This window comes from Sceloporus occidentalis, unplaced genomic scaffold, assembly GCF_023333645.1.
Source record: "Sceloporus occidentalis isolate IW3139 unplaced genomic scaffold, rSceOcc1.0.p SCAF_66, whole genome shotgun sequence".
NCBI classification, from domain to species: Eukaryota; Metazoa; Chordata; class Lepidosauria; order Squamata; family Phrynosomatidae; genus Sceloporus; species Sceloporus occidentalis.
Genome location: NW_028317046.1, coordinates 2369747 through 2396858, shown reverse-complemented (window position 1 = coordinate 2396858; position 27112 = coordinate 2369747). Strand labels below are relative to the sequence as shown.

Below are 27112 nucleotides of genomic sequence, written 5' to 3'. Positions count from 1 at the left end.
ATCCCAAAACTCTCTATTTTAGGTTTGTCTGTTATGCCTCTCCTGTTCTGCAAATACAATAATAATCAATTAAAAATAAAATAAATCTGGTTTATCAGTTGCCGGATCCCAGAGGCACTTTCTAAATTCTAATACGAATTTTCCTAGATTATTATAGAAATAAACGTTTTGATATGGTCTGTGTAAGCTTTAATGTGGGTTTTTTTAGATTTCACTATAAGAAGACATGAATATGAAGAGGAATCAGGTGGAACAAACGCAGTAAGTGAAACTTTACATGGCTGTTACAGAACTCATCTACCGTATGCCTATCCCATGCATGTTTAACCCCCCCCCCCCCACTGTAATTAGCTTCTACCACGTCTCCTGAGAGGCTGTTCTATTTATCTACCACCCTCTCGGTAGAATAAAACATCCTAAAATAAAATGCATTCATCTTTCAGCTGTCAGTAAAAAGGATAAAAGTCGGCTTCCAGGCAGAAGGCGGCACAGAAAGGTGAGTGTTATAACCCTCATATTCCTCATGATGGCGCTGCTGTTTGTTGTTCGTATGTCTTTTAGTGGGGTGTGGGGGTGTGGGTTAAGTTTGTGAATATTTATTTTAAAGGGATAGTATAGTTCAATAAAGTTTTTGCTGTAAAATTCCCAGTTTCAGCCAATGTTGATATATAAATATTTTAGCATTTTACTCTATTCTGTATCATTATTTAGAATTTATTAAGGGCTTCAAAACACATACTTCCGTATATACTGCTTGTAATGTTATCCCACAGAAACCATTCCAACAGTGACAGCAGTGACGACGAAGAAAGGCGGAGGAGATTGGTACGTTTGAATGTTTCTTTTTCGCTTTGGGCTTTATTCACTAAATGGAGAGTTGAGTTTCAGTTCCTTGCTTTGAAATGTATTTACTTATTTTTTTACTTTTGCATTTCTTCCTTACAGATAGAAATCATGGACAGGGAGCGTCACAGTCGCCCAACCCCCCCATTTCTGCTAAACTGCCTGGAGTGGGTTCCCGATCGGCGAGAAGAAAGTGTGAAGCCTAAGCCCCCCGCTGCCCCCGTGCGCGTCGGGGACACAGCCTGGTGCTCGTGTGGGGGCTGCACGGCGTTGCCCACGGATGACGAGTGCATATGTTGCACTGAGATAAAGAACATCGAGCCCTTGCTTTCCGAGGGCAAAAAATGCATTTGTGACAGCGATTACGTCAGGGACAGCCTGGTTTCCCGAGAGCACATTATATCGCTGTATCGATACAGCTCGAGTTACTCCAAGCTACGGTTACCGCGCATGGACGACCTGAAAGAAAGGTGAGATGTGATCCAAACCTCTGCATGCTCACTTAGTAAATAAAGCCCAACTTGCTAAAAGACTGGGGCAAAAGGCAGAAAGAGTGTTTCATTAGTCACCATGGCGATGGCCCCACATTTGGCACATAGCACCATATTAGCTTTTAGCAGTTAGGATATTAAAAGAAACGGGTAATATTCTGACTGGTTTTAGTAATATTTCAGAAATACCCCTTGCCCGCTGTCAACCTCATGGGCTCCGAACCTCACCAATGACTGGTTGTTGGGACTCTTCTGATAAAATCATGACTGTTGGCAGCTGTGCTGGAGGGGGGCTATCAGAGCGTCATAACCCCACTTTAATGCATATCATAACTGAGAGGTCTCTTTACATTTTCATGGTCTCATCCTTCTGAAAGCATGGGGTAGGGGGCTTTCTGCATTTGCCCCTCTCCCCACCCCCAGCTTTTTCCTGTCTGGAGTGTTTTAATGAGTGAGTAGAAAATATACCCCTACATGCACATTGCGGGGTATATACCCGGCCTTCCTAAATAAACTATTTTTTTTTGTCCCCCATATAGCGACTACAGAAAAACAGCTTACAGGGCCTTTTGCATGTGGGCGTATGGCCGTCTGGGGAGGAAAAAAGGACGCCCGATTCCAGCGTGTGTGGTCCACAGAATTCGCACGCATTTCCCTAAACCCGACAAGACTTTCTTGGGATTGGTTTCCGCGTCGTATGACCCCAACGCCGTCGACATGTTAGACTAAAAATATTCTTCTTTGCTGATTCTGCTGTTTATATTAAAGTCACAATTCTGTACAGTCTGTTTATAGAGAAAAATTCGGAATTTGAAATGTGTTTGTTTACATTTTTATGGTAAAATAAAGTGGTATTTTTTATCTGTCGCTTTTCCACAAATCCTACATTTTACTGCTCCGTACACTAAATTTAGCCCAAAATAAGAAAAAAAACACATTGGGAAAGTCCTTTAAACTTCATTTTCTTATCTGCAGGATTATTCCTCCCCATTGTTATCTCTGCCCCCATCGTTTAGTTGCTGATTATTTTTGATTGGTTCAGGTAGTCTTTGTAAGGGTGTAGCTTGTGCTGGAATGACATTCCACTGATCTACTACTCTCTGGTGAAGATATATTTTTACATTAGACAATATTTTCACTCTATGGCCTCTTGCCTGGTGTTCATGTCGTATTCTGGTAACCTGTTATCGATGACCTCCATGATTTCAATCATCCATCATGATTTAAAGCAACCCATCAAATGGTCCAGTCTTTAGGAAAATGAAGCTGGTTGCTATGGTGATAAGGCCACTTTTGATTCATAAACTCCATATGATTTCCACTCTGACTGCTTCACAGTAACCCAAAAGCTACTGGGGGCAGTTCTGGGCTTTTATCGCAGGCATTGTGCAATAACCCCATACCGCGCTATGTACGCGCACTGCGCAAATGGAGCGCTAAACTTGCCGCTTTCTGTTGTATTTCTAGATACCAGTGTCCCGCCCCCTATACCTGAGTGGCTGTGGCGCCTGTCACTGAAATATCCTCGCGCTCTGCTATAGGACGCGGCGATTCTTTGTCTCCCCCTGCTGGGCAGCCGGCGTTCGTTTCAGTGCGCATGCGTGTTCAGTACGTATTCTTGCGTGGTTTCCGCCAACCAGCCATCCAAATGGACACCGGGCACAGGCAGCGAGCATCGTGCCCATGGTACGTCTTCTGGGGTGTGTGGTAAATGCCTCTGGTAAGGCATTGTATTTGGGCTCTGTAGGGTCGCGTATGCGTGATGTGCCAGTCAATCAACGTTATAACTTCTTTTGTTCTTAGGTTTTAGGTCACCGCCAATAACAGGGGCCACGAATCAAATAATTAACCCCATCTCATCCAAGAAATGCCTTTTCAGGTAAAATGACTGACATTCAATAAATTTCACGTACAACTTGATGCTGAGTTCGGAGCAATCACCAGGGACATCTACTTGGTTGCTATGGTGATTGCTCCAGCTCTAGCATTGGTCCAGTTTTGCTGTTCTATTGTCAAATTAGTTGACATATATAGGGAAAAGTAAGGGGAAAAAATATTTTTTGAGTAAATGTGCTGTAGAAAATCTTAATTCCTTTATTAGTAAAAATATAGTGTTTTTGTGCCGGCCGTTGTCCAATTCCTATTTTACTACAATACCATGTAATTCGCCAAACATTCCCAGTGTTTGGTCTGTGTATCAGAATTCCGACTGGCAGTTATTCATACCTTAAAATTGTCTTAAGTCTTTCCTCCCGTTTTTATTTAGCCGTATAAATACCCGTTGATTTTCAGGTTGGTTTCCATGACGTTGCGGCCTCTTTTACGGGCGAGCAGTGGATGGGCTTAGAGAGCTGGAAGAAAGAGCTTTACCGAAATGCCGTCACAGAAATCCACCAAGCGTTATTAACACTGGGTGAGAACGCCGGGTTTGCAAATGGTGACCACGTGATGATGTCATAAACAAGATACAAATCCAGCAAATTGTGTTATTATTATTACTATTACAGAGTAGAATATTTTTCTTTTGTAAAATCAGAATGTTTTATTATTTGCCAATAATGTGATGATGTGAAGAAACATTACGTCGGTCTCCGTGGTAACGTCACAGAGTAACAGATCTTGATGAATACAGAGCTCTGTGCGCTTGTCTAATGCCCGCGATATTCCGTTGGCAGGTCACACAATTGCTAATCCAGACATTTTATTCCAAATCACAAAATGTGACAAATCAAGCGTCCGCATTGACTGTTCCGGCACGGAAAGGGAAAGTACGGTTGCGGGTAAGACCATAATACCCCCTAATTTATTATTATAACTTATTGTTTTGTATACATTCCGTAGCGCTGTAATTTCTGTCCTTAACAGGCAGGTTAATAATATATTAAAAATGCTATATATTTATCTTCCAACTTTCTGTTTTGTGGAAGGATGTTAAATTCCTAATAATACACCATTTAGTTTTTAATTATGTAATTTTTTTCGTAATATCGGCCCGCAGCTCTGATGGGTAATATTTAGGATCAGACCTCATTTAAATGCCTCGTATTTCAGCATCCCTTATTCAGTAATGAGGTCATAAGTAACTAGAGCGGGTGGGATGTATTCTCTCTCTTCGTAGGCCTACCTGATCTATTATTGAGGGTAAAGGAGGAAACCGATGGAGGAAACGTTTCCAGCGATGAAAAACCTAACGTCGAAAGGTCGGAGAATCTGATATCCCAGACCCTCGCAGAATGTCCTGTCATCACCTCTGTGGTTTCCTTATACGTGAAGGAAGAACAAGAAGAGAAAGTTTCTCCAAATTCAGAAGTGAAGCCAACAAGTGGGTAGTTTGGTGTTTGTTTGACTCATTGTATATTACGACGAGTTTATGCATCTGCATCTTATTACTAAGGAGTTGTATATGGAATAGCGGCTTGTCATTATATCTGTCATTATTTATACATCATATATATGCTGTCTAAGCACATGCATTTTATTTTCCAGAAGCAGATGTCCAAGAAGACAGTTTATTCCCTATTAAGCAAGAAGAAGAAGTTTATTCAATAGATAATTATAACTCTGCAGGCACGGAGAGCATCGTAACCGTTCCATGCAGTAAGATATTTTGTTTTCCTTTTTTTTTTATATATATATAAAGTTTGGGTTCAAATTTCCTCATTTTGTGAAAGAACAGCACGTTTTGACCATTAAAATACCATGTAATGGATCAGAAATCCAGTGCAGACGGGGTTAATGTTGGAAATGACTATTGTAGCCCTACATGACCCCAAACTTTTGAATGGGGCAGATCCTGCTTCTTGCTGACATCACATTCGCTCAATAGAAGTTACAGATCAATGATCACTCGTATCATCGATTAGGTTGATGACTCTTAGCATTAAGCCTTTAATATGGTGTTCTGTATATGTATTCCATTATTATATTTTTGGGGGGGATTTGCTTATTTTTTAATAGGTCCTACTTCAGCGATTAAGCAAGAAATGGATCCTGTAGATGGTCACTTCCAGCAAGAAGTGACTGGAGACCTTCGTGACATAAGTATGTTTTGATTTGGATGTTTTAAGTATTTCTAATTTTATATAAATACTTTTTAAAACAGTAGGACTGCTACTTTTGTTTGCATATACTTGGTGAGTATAACGTGCGTATATTTTTAAGCAAAACTAGATTGAGATTAAAACGTTCAGTGAATACCCGAGGGTTCTGTGTTAGGAGAGGCACGGAGTTTCTACCCCTTCCGCTAGAACTCCTGTGTTTTGGCGTACCCCTAGCACTGAACGACGGCCACAAATCGTCTTATTAAATCATCCCTGCTTTTACTGTACGAGTTTTACATTTGGAGGAAATAAGCTGAAACTGACATAAAATTACTTTGCATACAAAAAAAAAATACTTAATGTTGGAATGCAAAAAAACTTAATTCCAAATGCAATCAATATATAACATAATCACCTGTTTATTAGTTTGTTTCCTTACTACACGTACATGTTTTCTACTGTTGCAGTTCCTGTTGTTGTAAAGCAAGAGAATGTGGATCACACCAAAGAAATCCAAGCCCCGCGTCGCTATAGCTCCCGTAAGTGATTCTCCCGGGATAATGCGCTCAGGGCTGGACAGGTCCGGTCGGGCAATTCTGAAATCCCACTTTGTCACCTTATAGATTTACTATCAGCAGATATTTTAGACGTACTGTAATAAAATACTCTCATAATGTAAAGTCACTAAACCATTTCACAGGTTTCTTCGATTAAAATAAGTTTCTTTGTTTCTCCTTCTTTTGAGTGTACTTTGCTAGTTTTGGTCTGTTCTCATGTTCGTTTCAATTTGTATTCTAGGTGGTAAAGCAAGATTAGGCGGATCAAAACAGAAATCAAGTATTGCGAAGAAAGTAAGTGCAGCGTATATATCAAAAGTTTGGGGTCACTTAGCTGTTTTCATGGTAAACAAGGACATTTCTGGCGGTAGCATAATTACAAAAAGGTTTTCTTACCATTAGCCTTTTAAACTTAAACTTGGATTAGCGAACACAACGTGCCATTGGAACACAGGAGTGATGGGAGTGATAAAGGGCTATGAAGAGATTCCATTAAAAATCAGCCGTTTCCAGCTACAATAGTCATTTACAACATTAACCCCATCAGTGCTGGATTTCTGGTCCATTTCATGTTAATTTAACCCCTTCACGACCTTTGCCGGTTCAGGACCGTCACGGAAAAACGGTCAGAGAATGACCTTTGACGGTCCTGAACCGTCATGGGGTTAAATCGGCTTCGAGCAGATTGTGTTGCTGTAATGCCTCGACAAAGAGGCATTCAGCAACACAGTAAAAAAAACTCAGGGAGCAGTTAGATCGCTCCCCGGAGCTTTTTTATTAGCAAAAAAAAAAAAAGACGGCAGGTCTTTTAAAAATGGCGGCGCCATCCCGCCGGTAAAAGCGTTTAGGAAGCGATCGGCCAAGATTGTGTGGGACCTAATATTCCCACCTATGAACAAAGGCTACCACTTGTATGTTGACAACTTTTATACAAGCGTCCCTTTGTTCAAGTTGCTGTATTGTTTCGATACAGTAGCTTGCGGTACTATTAGAAAGAACCCGCGTGGGTTTCCCACAACGTCTGGCACGAACCCGGCTAGGAAAGGGGGAGACCTCAGCTCTACGTCAAGAGGAGCTTTTGGCATTGAAGTTCAAGGACAGAAAAGAAGTGTGCATGCTGAGCACCATCCACGATGAGAGAACCGTGGAGGTTTCTGTCCGTGGCAGAGCTGAGGTTGTAAGAAAGCCAGTGTGCATCAGGGCCTATAACAAGAACATGGGTGGAGTTGATCTGTCAGATCTACCTCATTTTGAGGAAGACAAAGGCCTGGTACAAGAAGGTTGCAATTTATCTGATGCAAATTGCAACCTACAATGCTTTTTTGTTGCATGAGAAAGCAAATCCCGGAATGTCTTTTTTGCAATTTCAGCTTCGAGTAATTTCGGATATCTTGTACCAAGATGCACCTGGTCCCCGGGCGGTGATGGAGTCTAGAAGAATTGGGGCTACCCATTTTATTTTTAAAATTCCTCCTACAGAGAAGAAGCAGAATCCCCAAAAAAGATGCAGGGTATGCTACAGCAGGGGGCAAAGAAAGGACACCCCATTCTACTGTCCAGATTGCCCTGGAGAACCTGCACTCTGCCTTGGTAACTGCTTCAAGCTGTACCACACGGCTGCCCATTTTTAAATTTTTTTTTCCCTGCTATACTTTTGTATTTTTTCCCCATTTACTGCTATTTAGATGTTTTTTGCTGCACCATTTTTTTGCACTAATTTGCACTAACAAGATTCCCCTGTGTCTTTCCCATGGCATGAGGGAATCGCTTAACGGTGCTAGATCAAATCCCTTCTTGGAGAAGGGCCAGGCTTTCTTCTGCCCCATCTGAAAGTTGGGTACAAAACAAGTTTTGACCGGATGTTGTAAACGGTGAATTACGCAGGTCTCAAATGTTACGGTTTAGCCCTCACACAACCTGCCAAATCCATGCATGTGGGGTATCGCTGTACTCAGGAGATGTTGCTGAACACACATTGGGGTGTTGTTTGACAGTGGCATATACCAGGACCTGTATATTTATAACTAAATTACAATTTGTGTGAAAAAAAAATAAAAAGAATTACTATTACAAAGTTTGAGAAAGTGTGGTTGTATAATTGGTGCATGGAAAGGGTTAAAATAACAGCATTTGGAATACCCTGGGGTGTCTAGTTTTCAAAATTTAAATTGAGTTAACCGGCTTTAATGATGTTCCAAAGAGGAGATGGAGGCAGACTGACCAGATTTATTAAAAAAGGTTTGGAAATCATAAAACGCTGCTTGTACTTATTGCCCTATAATTACAAAAAACAGCAAAAAAACATAAAAACATTGGGTATTTCTAAACTCAGGACAAGTAGTAGAATCTATTTAGCTAGTTTTTTTTTACTAACTTTTTTCAATTTTTCACCATGTTTTTTTTTTATTTTTTTATAGTAAATAAGATGATATGATCAAAATAATGGTATCTGAAGAAAGCCCATCTTGTCCTGAAAAAAACAACAATATATAACTTATGTGGGTACACTAAATGGGTAAAGGGAGAAAATTACAGCTGAACACAAGCACCACAAAAGTGTCAAAACAGCCTCGGTCCCACAGGGTACAAAATGAAAAAATAAGCCCGGTCCTTAAGGGGTTAATGGACAAAATTAACTTTTTTTTTCGAAAACAAGGAAACTTCCTTTAGAACAGCAGTGTAGTTCAGTATTCTAAAGGTTTTCAGATGATCGCATTTAAACACGGTTTTTAGCATGGTCCTTATTAGGTGAGGACAGGTGGCTTATAGTCCTGATAACGGCAGGTCGCCAGAAGAGAAATCATGGTGAGGTGGAGGGGTGAGAAGGATGTATGTACGTATCACCTTTTTTTTTTTTTTTAAGCTTGTTTTATTTCATTTAATAGACGGCAGCTTTCAAGAGACAAAGAGTCTTATCTCACGGAGCTAGAGTTCACCTGGATGAAACAACAAAAAGAATTAGGGTAGGTACAACATATACTTCTATTATTACATATATGTGTCAAACTCCATCCGTTGTGTAATCTAAAACTCACTACTCATTTAAAGATGCCTTAATGTCATTTTTTTAGAGACTGCAGATGCTAGAAGGCATGGCCAGGCCCTTCAGAACCCTGCCGTGCTTCATGAACGATCCCATTATTAAAGGTCAACAGTCTCCTAGAAGACCCCTCGATTTAAAAGAGGAGACGCCAAGCACAGGACCTCCCGTCTGGTGTAAATGTGGGAAATGCTGTGTGTTCGACTCCGAGGAGGAGACTGTGTGTTGTCACAACATTTCGAGCTTACAATCGCTTTTAAACGAAGACTGCGGTTGCATCACCAACCATCACTTCTTCCACGAGATGTGTCTGGGCCACGACTGGCTCAATTTTCTCTTTCGCTTTCTCGGCCGGACATCGAAAAAAGAGGACATTCTTTGCTATTTACAGTAAGTTCTTCCTCTCTTGGAGTATAAGCGATATGATACATTTTCCCCTCTATTTTAATTTAACAGTTGGAGTGCTTTATATTTATAAAGTGGTGGAATCTCAGCGACTGAATCAAACACCGGTTAGAATTTCATAGTTTTTCTGCTTTTCTGCGCTTGAGCCTTTGTAAAACATGACTTCGATATGAAAAAAAACATGCATGTTGTCCCCATCTAGCTGTCTACATGTGTAAAGAATTAAGAAATTCACTCTTTTTTTTCTTTTATTAAATAATCAGCATATACAAGAGAAAAACTAAAACACACAGAATTTAAGACATTCATATCCAAAATAAATTCACTTAATATTTCGATAAATATTGTATCTGTTTTACAGCAAGCTTCGGAGGACCGCATATAGAGTATTCACAGTATGGGCTCACGACTACTTAGATCGTCGCAAGTATAAACCTATACCAGCCTGCGCGATCAAGGCCGTAAGAGATTCCTTCCCCTATCCGGAGGAGCTAAATGTTGGCGTCATGAAGATGTACGATTATCCAGCAGCAATCATGGCCTTAGATTAATGTTTATTTTGTCTCTGTAATTATATACAGTTGTTACTTATTAAAAATCTATTTTTGTATCCTGTTTTTCTTGTCTGTACATGCAGAAACTCCTTGGGGTCTATTCACTAAGGGCTGAGTTGGCCCTTGAAGTTTAATAGTGTGGGTAGGTGTTTAAAGAGTGCCCGGCTACATTGTGAGTGAGTGTGTTCCAGTGCGTATAATATTTACTGGGAAGGGGCTGGGGGTCACTTGGCTATAACTGTCCCCTGGGCCAAAACGGTGCACCTGGGGATGGGGCTTCAATAAGATTTTTGTGACTTCTGCTGTATTACTTACTATTTATGTAACAAAGTGATTTAAAAGAATACCCATTTTCAAGAACAGATCATATATATATATATATAGGAAGCATAATAATAATCAATTGCAACAGTGTATCCAGTCTAGCCTCGCACTACTCAGAAGCTCTGCACTGCGCATGCGCGTGTCATGTCTCATGCACCCTGTATCCGGGCTAATCACAGCAGCTCAGTGACCTGCTAGTATCCGTCCGCGTTGTAATAAAGTCCTTTAATAAATTACAACCTTCCTCGTGTCCAAAGGGCATCGGGCCAAAGTCTGATCATCCCCGGGGGGAGCTTTTATCTTATCTCCGTCACAGTGCCTGCCGCGGCCATGGAGAATATGAACACATAAAGATGTAAAAAGTCCAACCTGTGGCTCTGTACGGCACAGATGACATGTATGGATTTTAACCCTTTGGTGGCCAGAGGTGACTCAAATAACATATAATATAATACATTTAAACCTTTTGATGAGCCGGGCGGCGCTCTGCAACCTGACCGCCCGGTCCTCAAAGGGTTAACCTGTCAGCCCGCCCCCCCGGTTCTTCCTAGGGCAGAGCGCCGCTCGTGATACTTTGTAGCAGTTTTACTGTCACTTGGAACGCCGGGTGACACTGCGATCACGTGATCAGACCGGGGAGGCTCTCTGGGTAAAGTGCAGAGGAGAGGAAGCGCTCGGTATTTACCGTCTCTGCGAGACTGCGGTGTATCCGGGTGAGTGACCGGAGAACTCAGCGTGAGCGCAAAGCCTTTGATCCATACAGTCAGGCTATATGTGTTTGTTATACAGCTAAACCATTTGATCTATACAGTCTATATGTGTTTGAAATAGAACTAAACTCTTTAGATCTATACATCCAGGGCTATATGTCTTTGTAATCCTGCTAAACCATTTGATCTATACAGTCAGGGTGATATGTTGTCTGCATTGCTGCTCTATGCATAACACACAATATGTTATTATTAATAAAAATATGAAATAATAACAATAATAATATAATAATTATAACACCAACAGATCACTGCGTACTTTGCATTAAAATACTTCTGTGGGTAATGAAACCGGTGCTGCGACGGTTAACTCAAAGTATCAGCTTAGTTGGATCTACATAAAGAATTTTTATGAATACGTTTTAAAAATGTTTTCTGGTATTCTGCAGGAGGCTGCGATTGGGCGGCTATTTGCTGAAAGGCAGCGCTATGGAATATGATGGCGCTATACAAACCGATAAATAATAATGTTACTGATTTACTAAGAAAATGTCTGTCTTTCTGGTCGGGTGGGTAAAAATGTCTGTTTGACAAATAGTTACCAACTGCCCTGTTGGGAAGTCGACATGTCCCAGTTTATGGATGAGATGTATAGATCAAACACTGAGGATGTGAACAGAACTCACTGGGATTGTTCTAAAAAAAGCCACGTTAACCAAGTTGGCTGCGTGAGAGACAGCGGGGAGACGTAATCCGGAAAAACGTTTTACCCGATACAAAAGGCAGAGTCGGAAGGACTGATTTACTTGAGTGAATTTATTATTATTATTATTATTATTATTTATTCTATTATTATTAGTACTGTTTTTATTTTTATTGTTATTATTATTTTTACTTTTTTTTATGCAAGGCATTTATAGTTTGTAGAGTTCGGAACTCAATGTGAAAACGCAGAGGAATCAAATGACGCATCGAGGAAGAACGTGATTAACAAAACAGGATTAATTAATGGTTATTTACTAAGCAAAATAATACTAGGTCACCTCGGCTGGGCGGCCGAGCTGGGTGTGAGCTTTCCATTTGCCGTGTGATACAATAGGATGTGTGTGATTTTAGTATCTCACTAAACCAAAAGGCCCCCGCTACCGTATTCTGGGCCGTGACTCGGCCTGGTGTAGGTGATTGCCTGCTGGTGTCCCATGCTCATACTTCCCAACAGTCCCTTTTTTGGCGGGACAGTCCTGATTTCCATGCGCTTTGTGTGACCGTTACGTATCATGGCGGATGACGCGTTATCGTGAATCTCTTGCAGGGAGTCCCATGGATCTGGGCTGTGATGGCGTCCATATACTGGGCGGCGCGTTTGGTGCTTTAGTCTCTTTGGTATTAATATGGGCCGCCCGCCGCCTCGGGGCCGTCTACCAGCTCTTCCACAAGGTGAGGCCTCGCACTTTGCTTGCCAGACGAACCAGTACTAATTGGTTCGATTTTCTAATATTTTGCCCCAATTGCCCTTTCCAGGTGGAAACTCAGAGTCCTTGCCACGGCGGGGAGGTTGTTGCTAAAGTTCTGCAGGCCCACGGGGTGCGTTACGTCTTCACCTTGGTTGGCGGACACATTTCTCCCATCCTGGTTGCCTGTGAAAAGCTGGGAATCCGCGTAGTGGATACGCGGCAGGAGGCCACGGCAGTGTTTGCTGCGGACGCCGTGGCCAGGCTGTCGGGTATGTAGACCCGTCTTATGTTTAATTACTGGCGGGAGAACTATTGCTCATACCACCAAAGTGTCTCATGTTTAATTGAACAGTAAAGTACTTGGAAGTGGCCCAAAATTGGCACCTCGGTCAGGGCCTTAGAATGATGTTTTCTAAGAAACGTATTAAAATCTATTAATTTGCTGGAACGTTCTAAAATGTTTTTAACAATAACACATCTTTTTACAGTATTTTTTACTGTTGTCTGTTTTACAGGTTTTTTTCTTGTTTTTTAGCCGTTATGAAATAACCCTTTGTGTGTTTTGGCGCAGGTACTGTGGGCGTGGCTGCGGTTACGGCGGGCCCCGGCTTAACGAACACGGTAACGGCCATTAAAAACGCTCAGATGGCCGAATCCCCTCTCCTGCTGATAGGAGGAGCGGCTGCCACGTTACTGCAGGTATATCCCCCCCCCAAAAAAATGCAAGCTCTGCGGCTCCTCGTGGGAAGGGTGTGTGGCTTCACTAAGGGGCGGGGATAGCTATGCATATGAGCAGGACTAGAATAGGAAAGAGGAAGCGTCCAGAACCTGGTTGGGGGAAGGGGTGGCACGCCTCACTTCTCCTCCAAAAATGGCGTCCACTGATGCGGGACCGCCCACTGACATCACCGGGACATACGCACAAGGGGGGCTTCGGGTATTTGCATTTAAAGAATATATAACCTGACGTTCTGAATCTCCCTCCAGGGTCGAGGGGCTCTCCAGGACATAGACCAGATGTCCCTCTTCCGGCCTCTTTGTAAATTCTGCGCCTCCGTCAGGACCGTGCGGGAGATTGTCCCCGTGCTCCGGAAAGCCATGGCCGCGGCCCAGTCCGGGACCCCCGGTAAGCCTCTCCTTACCTGATCAGCACCTTTAGGGCAATCGCTTAGAATATCTCTGGGGCTATCACGGCTCCGACCTGCTCAACGGGGGTCTATGCTTCTCCTGCAAAGTGACCCGATTCCGACCGGTGTTGATACACAAAAGGAACTAATATTTTCCTCCCGTCGGCTCAGTGTATCGAGTAACACGTGAAGACGGAATCCCGATGTCATTGAAGCACAGGAATTCTTTATAAGCAAGGCACGAAATAAACGCCTTTACGAGATTCACGTCAAAGGGCGCCAGCGGTGATCATTTTCTCTCTTCCCTTCCCCCACTCCAGGACCGGTGTTTGTGGAATTTCCTATCGATACTTTGTATCCCTATCACGTGGTCCATAAGGAGCTGTCCCCAAAAGGCGCCCCCAAAGGAATTGTAGGAAAAGTTACCAACTGGTAAGTGCCGAGGGTTTATTGCTGATGGATTAATGTGGGAAGAACCGGCTGTTAGCAGGGGGTTATATTGGGGGGATTTAAGACGGCCGTTGACAGACCCCCCAGCTATCGCCGGAGAACGTACTCTTACCTTTTGGTTTGGACCTGTTTGTAAGAACCTATGATAGAGAAATCTTCCTAAATTACTGCGTTTCTCTGATTTTTGGCCAAAAAAAGGTCAGATTTTAAGAAGAAAACCAAGGACGTTGTCTTTGGAGGTTTAGGAAGAAAATTAAAGATGACCTGGAAATTCTTCAAGACTCCACATGCACTTCGTTAATCTGTTACTTGAAATAATATCGTTGGTTCTTTATTGGTTCTTGATGAGGGTTTGGCCGCCTCTGCGGGTTCTGGACAGGGATTTTTTTTTTGTAAGGCTATAAACCCCGTTCTCGGTTGATGTTTACATCGCGTCGTATCTTGCATGTAAATTTTAGGTATTTACAAAATCATCTGAATAACCTATTTGCCGGAGCCTGGGAACCTCGGGACGTCTCCCCGCTCCGAGTCTCCGTCCCGCAAGCCACCCCTGACCAGGTACCTGCGCACCGTTATCATCTCCATGTATTTTGTAGTTAATATTGATATTTTTAATGCCGATTTAAGTAATTTGGGGATTTTTTTTTTTATTGAACACCCTCCAGGTTCAGCAATGTATGGAGCTTCTGAGTCGGGCAAAGAAGCCGGTGTTCCTTTTGGGGAGTCAGGTCACCTTACCCCCCACACCCGTTGAAAAACTCAGGTACCGGTCCTCCTGGAAAAGGTTTTCTGTCTGTTGGTTAAACGATCGCCGCCAAGCAGACGGCTCTCCTGATGAAGGAACCTTTGAACTCGTCTTGCCTTCGGCTGTAGACTTTAGTAAATGTTGTCCATTTGGCCCCAGCGTGCTCCGACCTCTTCTCCCCATGGCTGGGGGTCCCATAAAGAAACGGGGTAGAATGAGGTCTTTTCCATAAAATATTACTAATCGCTGGTAGCCGAGTCTGTGCTGCCAAATTCCACAATAATCAGGGCAACTGAGATTATTTTCACTGCATGTTTTATCAATAAATTCAAATAAGCCGATTTCCCAAAATATTGCTGAATCTTTCCATTTATCGCCTCATCTCAGACGTGTGAAGAGTGCAAGCTCTGCGGTCCTTGGCGCTGTTCTGAGCGCCCTGGCGATGGTTCTGGCCCGTTTGGTTCTTGATGGTTCTGCGTTGGTTTTGTATACTTCCCAGGAAGGCTCTGGAGTCATTGGGCATCCCGTGTTTTTTGGGAGGCATGGCAAGGGGCATGCTGGGAAGGGACAGCCCACTGCACATCCGGCAGAACCGCAGGGATGCGTTGAAGGAAGCAGATCTCGTCATTCTGGCTGGTGAGAATTTTGGGACCAAAGACGCAGCATCGTTTACAGCTCTGTGTATGCAGCTAGAAATGCGCGGTCCCAGCTCTGCCGGTCTTCAGCTCCAATAATCGTTAGTAGGCTAAATGTCCAAATTTTAACAGCTTTGACCACCCTCCAAGCTGTGAAACCCATCAAGGTATGTGCTTTTGTAGAAAACCACGATATGATGTCATACCCCAGCTCTCTGCTTCAATACATCATAAAGTGGATGGCCATGCCTCTAACCACTCCCCCTGCCCCACCTCTAACCACACCCTCACGGAGGGGGGCTGAAAGTGGCACGATGGTGGTTGGTAATGGAGGTTGTAAATACCGTAGGGTATTCCGTGGCGCTGATGGAACCCGGCAGGTTTAGCTTTGCTTAGAAGACATTGCCCGCGATTCTATCAGAATTTGATACAAGATAACCGAGGATTATAATGAATCTGCTGCTCTCCGCCCCAGGTACCGTCTGTGATTTCCGCCTTTCCTACGGCCGCGTCCTAAACCGGCGCAGTAAAATCATCGCTGTGAACAGAGACCGCGCTCAGCTCATGAAGAACTCCGACATGTTCTGGAAACCAACGATTGCGATACAAGGTGAGCCGTCCGGGCGGCCGGTGCCACTAAACGAACCGGAAAATCTTGGCTTTTATTCTGTAAACGTTCTTAATTTCTAAAGTAATTGCACGGAAAGCAGCTGCAAATCTGGTAACATTTTAGATTTATTTTTTTCACCAAATCTTATGATTTTTCCTACTTTATTCCCCAGCGGACGCCGGCTCCTTTATAGTCAATCTCTGCGAGGGTTTTAAGGGATATTCGTGCCCCTCAGACTGGGCAGGAGGACTGAAGACAGGAGATGCCGATAAGGAAAAAGCAAACCGGTAATTATATAAATATTAATATCATGGGGATCTACTGGGATCTACTATTAATATGTACATGGTGGGCCTAGGAAAGATTAACACCTGTAGTAGTGATTTACAGATTTAAGGAGATTAAGGGTAATTTACTAATTTCTCCAGGTCGCCTGATCGATTAAAATGGAAATAAATTTTTTTTTATACGCCAAAGGCCAATCTTCATTCATTTCATTCACTGCGTGTTGGAGACTAACGTGGCTCGACTAAATCAATGTGGATCTACCCAAATATATATATTTATATAAAAAATAATGTACTTTGTTAGAAGTTGGCGGTATTAAAGAGCTGAATTATTAAAGATGCTGTTCTAATAGGTGTGTTTTGTGGATAGATCCTTTACTTTTTTTAAAGTCTTTTGCACTTTTTTTTTTATTATTTCTATTCTTTAGCCAAAAAGCTGAAGAGAAGACAGAAAGGCATCTGAATCCTCTGAAAGTTCTGCATCTGGCCGAGGAGGCAATGGCGGAGGACAGCATAATAGTAGCCGACGGCGGGGATTTTGTCGGGAGCGCCGCGTACATTCTTCGCCCGCGGGGTCCCTTGCGCTGGCTGGATCCAGGTAATATCTCTGTGTTACTTCGTGAACTTCGTGCCGCTCTTCTCAATGTCAGGAGCCAAAGACTTCCACGATCCAACAGAACACCAGTTTGCTGCTTAGCAGTTAAGCCTTTTTATAGACCGCATGGATAACGGCCACCTATAGAAAGGTCTCCTCCGTCGCTGCCAGGACCAGAAACCCTAAGCGTGATATAACGCTGTGTTATCCGGCAGAGAGGAAAGACGTACGCTGAATACCCGTCGGAAATCCGGTACTAGGAGAGGACGTCTAAAATAAAACCTTTCTTTAGAAAATCTTTTTATAATGTGATATTAATTCATAAAAATCATTTTTTTTTTTAAAACACAAACATTTGTCAGACTGTTTTTGGTACTTAATCAATTCCATTTCATTGTCTCTAACGATTATACTTTGATGACTCTTTCTAGGTGCGTTTGGGACTCTAGGGGTCGGGGGAGGATTTGCTTTGGGAGCCAAGCTTTGCCGGCCAGATTCAGAGGTAAGAAGAAGAAAGAAAGAAAGAAAGAAAGTTCCTCTTACGGAGGAGAAACATTGTAACCATTTTAGAAACCGCTCTGCCAGGTTTTGTGTAGGTCCTCATCCCGTCTGTTGTGTTACATTGTTAATATGATAGTGTCTAGTCTTCCAAATTAGTTTTTTTTATGCCTTATTTTTGAAAACAAAAATTAAACTTGATAAAAAAAAAAAAAAAAAAAAAGTTTTCATTTCTTTATGCGTCTCATAGGTTTGGATCATATTTGGAGATGGATCGTTAGGATACAGCATTGTTGAATTTGATACTTACACACGTCACAAGGTGGGGATTTTTAATGTGTTTTATGTCTTATGTGTGTTTACTTACAAAGGATACGGTTTAGCTCTGTGCTGGGGGCATATTTATTTAACAACAAGTCTATCTCAGATGGTTAACCAAATACGCACGTTTCACAGAGATCTTCCAACTTTACTTAGTAGGTAAAGGGTAAGGGTTATAGATGATGCAGACAAAATACAATATGGATTATTATTTATTGATTTATATGGCACCCTCATATTCCGAAGCGCCGTACAATGGGTAGATATTTTCTTCTTTCATAACCATTCTCCTGTCCTCTAACCTTTTTTTTTTTCCAACAGACGCCGGTGATTGCTCTCGTTGGGAACGACGCCTGTTGGAGTCAAATCTCTCGAGAGCAAGTTCCCATGTTGGGAAGCAACGTAGCCTGCGGCCTGGCATATAACGGTGAGTTCCCTCCATGAACCTGCCTTAAAATAAGGTTATATTCCATTTAAAATAACGCAAAGCTCTCAAGCCTCCGTTCCACCTTCGTAGAGTTTCTTAGGACATTTCCGTAGCTCGATTATATATTTAATGTAATTCATCTTCATTAACAAAAAAAAAAACGTTATCTCTTCTGCAGATTATCACACCGTGGCAGACGGGTTTGGCGGCAAAGGGATCCTCGTCACCCGGCAAGATGAAGACAAGCTGGCGGACATCATTGAGGAGGCCCGGGACGCCTGCAGGAAGGGGAAGGCCGTTCTCCTCAATGTTCTGATTGGGAAGACAAATTTTAGAGATGGTTCCATCTCGGTTTAAAGCTTTAATAGACCGGAAATGTAACCTCTTATCGAAGCTTTTCTGGGTAGAAGTCGAATGGTCTTTTGGATCTTTCCGGGTTACCCCTGCTGTTTTTTCGGTTAAAGGGTTTAAAGAAACAATCAGAGAGTGATAGGAGTAGAATCAATTCCTGGCTGTTTTAACTACCCAGTACTGTATAAAACCAATTGGGCGAGAAGCCTAAACGCTAAACTCAGGTATATTATGCAACTAATCGTAAAATCCTGACTCAAATCTAAACATTTTGCCAAAACATCCATTTTATTAATTTTTTTACTAAGTCAAAAATCTAACGAGGAAGAGAAGTGAAAGTATTGTAATTCTGCTAGCGGGTTACTTAAGTTTTTCAGGTTTTTTTTTACCCCCAAATCTTTTGTGTGTCTCCCCACAAAATTCCACCGTTTAATTTAAGCCTTCCTTTTCTCTGTAAAGATAGAAATTCCTGGCAAAAAACCCCGGAAATATTAACGAGGGCTAAATCCCAATTAATTCCTATATCAGTAAATTCCAAAGATTCGTGCGGTTCCTATATATGTCTACAGAACTTCAGATGTCGGGGAAGCTTTTTGTGACGCACTTCCAGAGGAATATAAGAAAAAGTCAGCATGTACGTACATATACGTCATATTAGCCGATCAGGATTTATGTGCAAATTGATTTGTGATCAAAGGCAAGAGAAAACTTAATTTAAACCCAAGATGCTCATGTATCTCCTCCGTAAATGGTAACGGATCCAGGGTTGTCCATCATCTGCTTTTGATATAAATTGGGGGAGCCAAGCCCATCGGAGCCGGTCATAGAACGGTTAAAGCGTATTAATCTAATAGATGTGGGGTTGAAGTTGAGGATTTTGGTATTAATTTGAAACTGAAATATTTTCTGTGTTATTAATATTTTTATTTGATCGGCGGTTATGCAGAATATTTGCGGTTTTCAGTTTGAATTTTTAATTTTCTTTGGGAAATCTGATGTTTCAGGGAATGTACGGCTGCTTTGTTTTATTATTACTGTATTTTATTGATTTTCTGAAAATAATGAATAATGGTTGGCTGGGGTTGATATATATTTTTTTAAAAAAAAAATCTGTATCGGTTATAGACTCCATCAGCAGTCTGCGGGGTTTATGAGATCTGATGAAGAGGAAAGATGTCTGAAGAATGGTGTACAACAAGGGCCCCTACCTTGGAGCTAACCCAGGTTTGGTGATCTGGTGGCTCCAGGCAGGAGGGTGATTTGGGTCCAATCAGGCAGGATTTGGTACACCAGAGGGGGGTGGACAGGATGGGGTAATTAGCTAAATATTAATTTTTGCACTTCCCTGGATAGTCTATACCAGCCGTGATACCTGGAGCTTGTAGGGAGTAGAGAGACAGAGATAGATTAGAATTTTATGTTTGGGGGAAATAAATACCCCAAAACACGGTTATTTTGAGATTACCGCTTTATGCATCATTCAGTGAGACCTCTTTTAGTATTTGCAGGAAAAGGTGTTCCTACATTTTCTTATTGTAATCTTTGTAAAATTATGTAAATTGTTTTAATAAACTAATTCTGATTAAATGATTGCATTAATATGCTCTTTACTGAAGTGTTTTGTTTTCAGATAAAAAATAAAACACCCCATCAGCCAAGGAGGCAAAAAATATCCCCTAGGGGGTAATCATTTTTGTTTTAATGCACATGGGGGCAGGGCAGGAGTTACATCTTGGGCTCTAGACTTCTCATAGGATAATTAGATTATTTTAAACACCTAAGAGGGGGGGTATATTTGCTCGATATGAACCCCTAGGTTTTTTTAATTATCCCCTACCTATTGCCTCCCCCTTACTCCTTAGTTAATAGGGTGCCTGGGGATACCTGTTTACATTTTTCAAAATACATTTTTATTTTTTTAATTATGTATTGTGGGGGGATCATTTTGTGCGTTTCAGACGAGGACATGAGAATTCTCATTGAACTTGCATGCAGTAGCATTCCCTCGCCTGGAACATGCAAAATTTGTATGCCCTTGATAATGACTTAGTGAATAAAGTCGCAAGGTTCACAAATATACCGTATTTGCTCGATTATAAGACGAGGTTTTTTTCAGAGCAAATGCTCTGAAAAATAACCCTCGTCTTATAATCGGGGTCGTCTTATAATCAGACCTCAAATAGGTCTGACTATGAGACGACTAAGATCCAGATCCCCCTGATATGCAAAACCATAGAATTCAAAGAGGTTGTACTTTCATTTTCGTACATTCATAAGGCCAAAAGTAAGACTGAAATAAATGACCAAATTGCCCACATTTTTTGCACCTAATGGTTCTACTCGAGTATCCAGAGAATTTTGACTTGCATTCTGTCCTCGTGATCGTAATTTATTTAAGGTTGAATATACTGCCCAATGGGGTGGATAATGTATTTTTCCATTAGAATGTGGAATTTGATTATTCCTGTTTTGTCATAATAACTATATAAACCACTGAACGTATGGAAAACTTTTTTTTAAAACTCATTCAGAATTTCATTCAGGGTTTAGTTGAAGCCACCGGTGGTTTTAGAGGCTTCTCCCTCGGCTCCGCTCTTCCCTCTCCGTTCTCCGAAGGTTTAATTGTCTGCAAAGGAAACAACTGATTAGCGTTTACTTATCCGGGGAGATTCGGCTTGGTGATTAAAAGACAATGTGAAACAAACATCATTCCCGAAGAGGATAAGGCTCATTAAAACAAAGCGAATCACAAACAATCAGATGTCTGGAGAATTTAGGTTTCACTTAATCAAAATGGTGTAATATTTCTTACCTATTTTCTTACAATAGTTTCTTAATTGGAGTCTTTAGCTGGAATTAATACCTTTTATAGGGACAACGTAGAAAAACATGTGAAGTTACATAAGCTTCCGGGACCTCAGAGGTCTCTTCTTCACATGGCATGAGACCTCTCTCAAAATCTTATGTAACTTTACATCTTTTTCTATGAAGACTTCATTTTCTTAAGGATAATATGAAGGTATCTGCAATATAAATCATTGTAACACACGTTGCCTTATGTGTCTTTTTATTTTTTTGTTTTGTTGATCTAATTTATTAAACAATTTTCTAAAACCGAAGGACTCCTTGATTTAGGTTTTATTATACAGTATCGTGGTAAACGGTGAAATCATCACAATACCAAATACTTAAACCAGCCCATTTTCTATTTACTTCGGGTGATATTTTCAGACTAAAAACACCGAGCGGCCATGTTTTTCCTAAAAAGCTGAGAAATATGTGAATCAACAAAAAGTTATGATTTGAAATTCATCTTCCTAAACACCGGTTAATTTCCATGCTAGATTCCGGATAAACCTTTGTTATGATGTCTACAGGTTAAAATAACCAATATATTCTGTTTGAAACGCACCCTGTGTGTAGACCATGGGGGCCGCCATCTTAACTTCCTGTTCTCAGGATTTGCATGATTATTCCTGCCTAATAAATCATTTTTGCGTTTTTAATGGAAATTGGCAGCCTTCAAAGGAGAGTAAGTTGAAAGGCTAAGCGTTTGAGGTAAAACCATCTATTTCCAAGACAACTGAAAACCAGAAACAAAAGTCCCGAAGCCGTAAGTTTGTCTGGGAGTCCAAACAACTCGTAGCCGGTCCGTCCATATTGCTTGTATCACCCATGTAAGAAAAGGATTCTAGGAAATGATGTCACAGGAAATTAAGCAGTGACATTGGCGGGAACGCCCACTGACGTCAGCGGGAAGTCCTGGTCGCATCCCGCGAGGGGGGATCCGGGTAGCCGGAGCCTAAAGGTTTCCAGGTGCGGTTGTACCGTCCAACCAATCTCCCTAACTATAAGAGGGTCGCCACTTTTGGTAGATGGGGTTGGCTATAGTTGGAAAATGGGTGCAGGGGTTGCCTTTGTCTTACATTATATCTTGGATTGGTTGAATTTCACTGATCTGGATATTTTTAAACCCGAAACACCATATATCGTTTCATGTCCTATACGTGTACAAGACTTTCCGTCCACACGATGGACTGATTGAGAGAAAAGCTATTACGGTCCGATGCCAGATCACGGCGGGTCCTCTCGTCTTGGGGTAACAGAGCCACGATGGAAGGCTGTAGAGATTGTGATGGCCAGGGCTCAAAGAGACTGTGACAGCCCAGACTTATGGTTAGGAGTTTGGAGATCTATCTTTGACGAATAGACGACCCCCCCCATAAATGACCCTCTAATCAACCATCTTCACTTATTATCATCATATAACAAACGTCAACTACGATCATTCGTTATTGTGCATTTAGTCAATCACATTCATACTTCCAAAATGAACATTAATGAATAACTAACATGGAAATACGTTGCATATGATGCAGGCAGTCTTGGTATTAGGATTAAAAATCTTCTATAAATCCCAAGGTTATTTTTGCTTGGGGCTTCCTTTTCTCCATGTTGCGCCAACAAGAAATAACCTCGACAAAGCGTTTTCATCCCTAGACGCTCGGCCACCCAAGTGTCACCCGGCTAATTGGATGGTCCTAAAACCCTTCGTCTCCATCACAAAAAAAATAAATAAAAAAATAACTCAGATATTATAATTATTATTTTTCGCTGATTAGACCAATGGAGGTTGGTGTGTCCCATGTGACGTTGGGGGTTGCTAACCTCACTGATATATATACCCGACTCAATAAAGACCAGGCGCATGTGGGACTCCAGATGTATTTCATATACGTTACGATCTGCATTAAAACTTAATTATCTGATTCAAAAGATTGTCCTTAGCAAAAAAAATATTCAAGACCCTCCATAATTTTTCAAGGTAAGTTTATTTCAACGAACAAGATTGGTCTGGACGACCTGTGAGTGAATCCTGCCAAGTTCCTGCTGTTTTCTAACTGTTCTTTTTAAATGTACTAATTTTATTAGTTTTCCTTTTTTTAATTTTGCAACATAAATTGAAAATATTTGTTTAATGCATTTTGACATAAATATTTAAATATTGTTTTTTAAATATCTACTTTATTAGATCATTATAAATTCTAAATAATTAAAACAGACTATTGCAGGCTATGTGAGCAATTTAAATGAATGAATATGGATGCAGGTGACAAAAATACTACCGTATTTTAAATTAGCTATAAAAAAAATTACAAGAGCATTGAACTTATTAAAAGATTTAAATATTTGGATTTTTTACAAAAATATTCACTTTATTAAGATCATTATAAATTCTAATTTGTTAAAACAGACTATTTCAGGATATGTCAGCAATTTGAATAAACAAATATGGATACAGGTGACAAAAATACTATTTTCCATTAGGGAAAATTTAAAAATACTAAGGGTTTTTGTTTAAAGTCGAAACACTGTAGTTACCTAGTGGAAATCAATATTTTTAAATGCACCTAACTGTAAATCGGTTTAATGTAAATCCCATGGAAAAAAGAGTTCTGTTTATTTTCAGTTAATTAATTAATGAATTAATATAAAATCAATATTTTCACCAAAGATAGAATAGGAAGAACAGAACAGTTATTACAGAGACATTTCATATTTATGGAAATATAAAAAACTGCCTTTATAATAGAAATAAGAATGATGTATAGTTGTAAAAAAAGCAAAAAACTATTTGTAATAAATTCCTAATAAATAAAATTAATATTTTGTCTCCAGCCATTGAAATTAAAAAAAAAAACATTTGATAATGTGTTTATAATATAGGTAAGAATTAGAAATACATTAAAAGAATTGTACAAAAGCAAACAATAATTTGTAATACAAATTAGAAATAAAATCAGTGGGTTTTTTTCTCTTTCACTCTCCAGCCATCAACAATATTTTGCAAAATTTGGCAATAATACCTTATTGCACCAACCGTAATAGACAGACAGACCTATTGATATTAGTATTGCATACAGTAGCCACGAGCAAAGCGTATTGTAAAATTATTGTTACATTCAAATCATTTTTTTATTAAACTTTAAAAAGTTTTCGTTTCGTTTTTCAAATTGAATAATCAAAATACCAATACAAATATGCACATATATTAATAAAATAATTATAACAATTAAACAAAAATCATACAATGAAATACCAAGAAAATAAGGCTCAGGGTCTTTTTTTTCTGATTTGTTTATATTTGAGTTTAGAACATGAAATAATCAACAAATCGATGGTCTCACTTTATGGCTGTCGGGGTAGTGACCACCAGTTCGTTACGGACGTCGGCCAATGGATTGAGGCGTTGGGATAATGAACCTGTCTGCCATGGGTGTTTTAGCATTAAGTAAGGGTATTGTTTATAACATATATAATAACACATAGCATAATAATAATATAATATAATACACGGTGACTACAGAGCTAATCTAACGGCCGATTACAAATTTCATACTGCAATGTATCTGATCTTCTCTACCTTGTACTCTAAGTGCGTTCAGATTATTACAGAATTTGAAATAATTTAGAGCCTGTAATATTAGGTAACATTTTTCTGTAATAAAATATTTATAATATGTGGGCTCTAAAAAAATTCAGTTTGACGAATACCAGCTTGTAGATTGTATTGAATTAATTAAGAACAAAGAAAGTAAACCTTTGCATTAATGGTTGAGAATTCTGGCGTTGGGTGAGCTGGTTGCAGAGTCTGATGAGCTCTGTTGGAACACCAGACCCCAAACCATAGAATAGGCCGGCAGATCGGCCCCATTCGGCCCCCGTCTAGTCGCCCATTTCTCCTGCTGTAAAGACTCAAACCTTAATCAGCCGTTGGTCTCGTCTTAGATTCAGGAGCCGTACGTCTATCCCATGCGTGTTCTTACCATATCTGCCCGGAGATATTACGTCTAATGTCGATGGAGTAGTTTGTGTTATTTCACTGTGCAAAATTATAGTTTTGTAAACCAAATACAAGAACCGAAATAGAGGACAATTTGAAATGTTCAGAAGTCTTGTCTAATCTCTGGTGTCCCAACTTTTGGATGAGCATGATGGAAGCTTTGGGAATTCAAGAACGCTTGATGGTCTCCTAAAGAACGAATAAGTAAAACACGGCTCGAAAAGGGCAGATTTTCACGAGCCGTCACAATGTATCTCGTTCACAGCATCTGTAAAAGATATATATATGGGTTTTTTTGTTTATAAAAGTTGCAAAAAATAAAAAAATTGATAATTTGAAATAATTTCCTTACAGCTCAAAGCATGAACTCTCTGAATATAACCGTGGTGACCGAGTTCATCATTGTGGGCTTCCCGACTCTTTACAGGTATGGTCCGTACCTATTTGCTTGCCTCCTTCTCATCTACCTTCTCACCATACTCGGAAACGTCGTCGTATTTGTGACCATCCGGCTGGACTCGCAGCTTCACACTCCCATGTACTTCTTTATCAGTATTTTATCCTTTCTGGAGCTTTGGTATACGGCCGTCACCATCCCAAAGATGCTCATCAACCTACTGGCGCCAAGGAAAAGTATATCGTTTAAAGGTTGTCTTCTTCAGACCTACTTCTTCCACTCGCTTGGAGCAAGCGAGTGCTACTTACTCACAGTCATGGCTTACGACAGATACTTAGCAATCTGCCACCCTCTACGCTATTCCTCCATCATGACGGGTAGAGTCACCCTACGACTCGTGTCCGTCTGCTTCGCCATTGGGTTCTTTTGCCCCCTCTCCGAAGTGATTTTAATATCCAAGCTCCCGTTCTGTGGCAGTAATGAAATCCAGCATATATTCTGTGACTTCCCACCGCTTCTGAGTCTGGCTTGTACCGACACCTCGGTCAACGTCATCGTAGACTTCGCCATCAACAGCTTTATCATTTTGGTGACCTTCTCCTTTATTATGATCTCGTATATTAAGATTATCATCACGGTCATGAAAATCAACGGAACTAAATGGCGTTTGAAGGCCTTCTCCACATGCGTGTCTCATATCAGCGTGGTGCTCGTGTTCTTCACCTGTATCATTTTCATGTACGTGAGGCTCACCAAAAGTTATTCCTTGTACTATGACCGCGTTTTAGCAGTTATTTACTCGGTGCTCACTCCCATATTCAACCCCATCATTTACAGTCTACGGAACAAGGAGATAAGGGTGGCTTTTCAACGGAAACTATGTAACAAAAGCTCTTATTATCACTAAGAAACAGGCCGAGGAAAAAAATGTAAATACAGAGCAAATCAAACGTATAATTAATAACACAACCTAGAATAATCCCTGGAATTAAGAATATATAAAAAGTATGTTAAAAAAATAAAGTTTACTAACAAATGTTAAATTATTGTCAATTATTGTTAGATCAATATATATATATATATATGGAATTTCATAAAATGATACTTTTTGAAGGACTTGGAGTTTTTGTCTCTGCTAAAAAGAACCATTCTACACTTTTTTCACTTTTGATTTACGGGGTGTTGTTGGAAGGGGCTTTATAAAAAATGTCAACGTGCCTTTTATTTGACTTGTTCATAACTGTTAATGAGATTAAGACATTAAGAAGAAGACAAATTTATATTATTCACACTTTTTTGTTCATAAATAATCATTTTTTGTGACTTTCCTAGAAAAAGGGAGAGGAGGGGAGGAAAGAGGGGCATCAGGGGAGGAAAGATGGCATAAGGGGAGGAAAGAGGGGCATC

At 40.6% G+C, this 27112-nt stretch overlaps 2 protein-coding genes and 1 non-coding gene across 3 annotated transcripts; all 3 read left to right on the top strand.

Annotated features, from left to right (window-relative positions):
- Positions 1-7649: 7649 nt before the first annotated feature.
- On the top strand, positions 7650-7776 carry LOC149286854 (small nucleolar RNA SNORA35). Its single transcript, XR_016277560.1, has one exon. It is a non-coding gene; the product is annotated as a small nucleolar RNA SNORA35 (small nucleolar RNA).
- A 4472-nt stretch (positions 7777-12248) lies between these two features.
- On the top strand, positions 12249-18470 carry LOC149286853 (2-hydroxyacyl-CoA lyase 2-like). The gene is made up of 15 exons (XM_089493672.1): positions 12249-12401; positions 12486-12687; positions 12990-13117; positions 13406-13544; positions 13866-13977; positions 14454-14553; positions 14661-14758; positions 15240-15376; positions 15851-15985; positions 16158-16272; positions 16701-16870; positions 17299-17369; positions 17616-17687; positions 18008-18113; positions 18292-18470. Exons 1-15 carry the CDS (start codon positions 12249-12251, stop codon positions 18468-18470), a joined length of 1917 nt encoding a protein of 638 aa, XP_089349798.1.
- Positions 18471-25670: 7200 nt separating this feature from the next.
- Positions 25671-26612, top strand: LOC149286852 (olfactory receptor 6N2-like). The gene has a single exon (XM_089493671.1). It carries the CDS (start codon positions 25671-25673, stop codon positions 26610-26612), a length of 942 nt encoding a protein of 313 aa, XP_089349797.1.
- Positions 26613-27112: the final 500 nt, after the last annotated feature.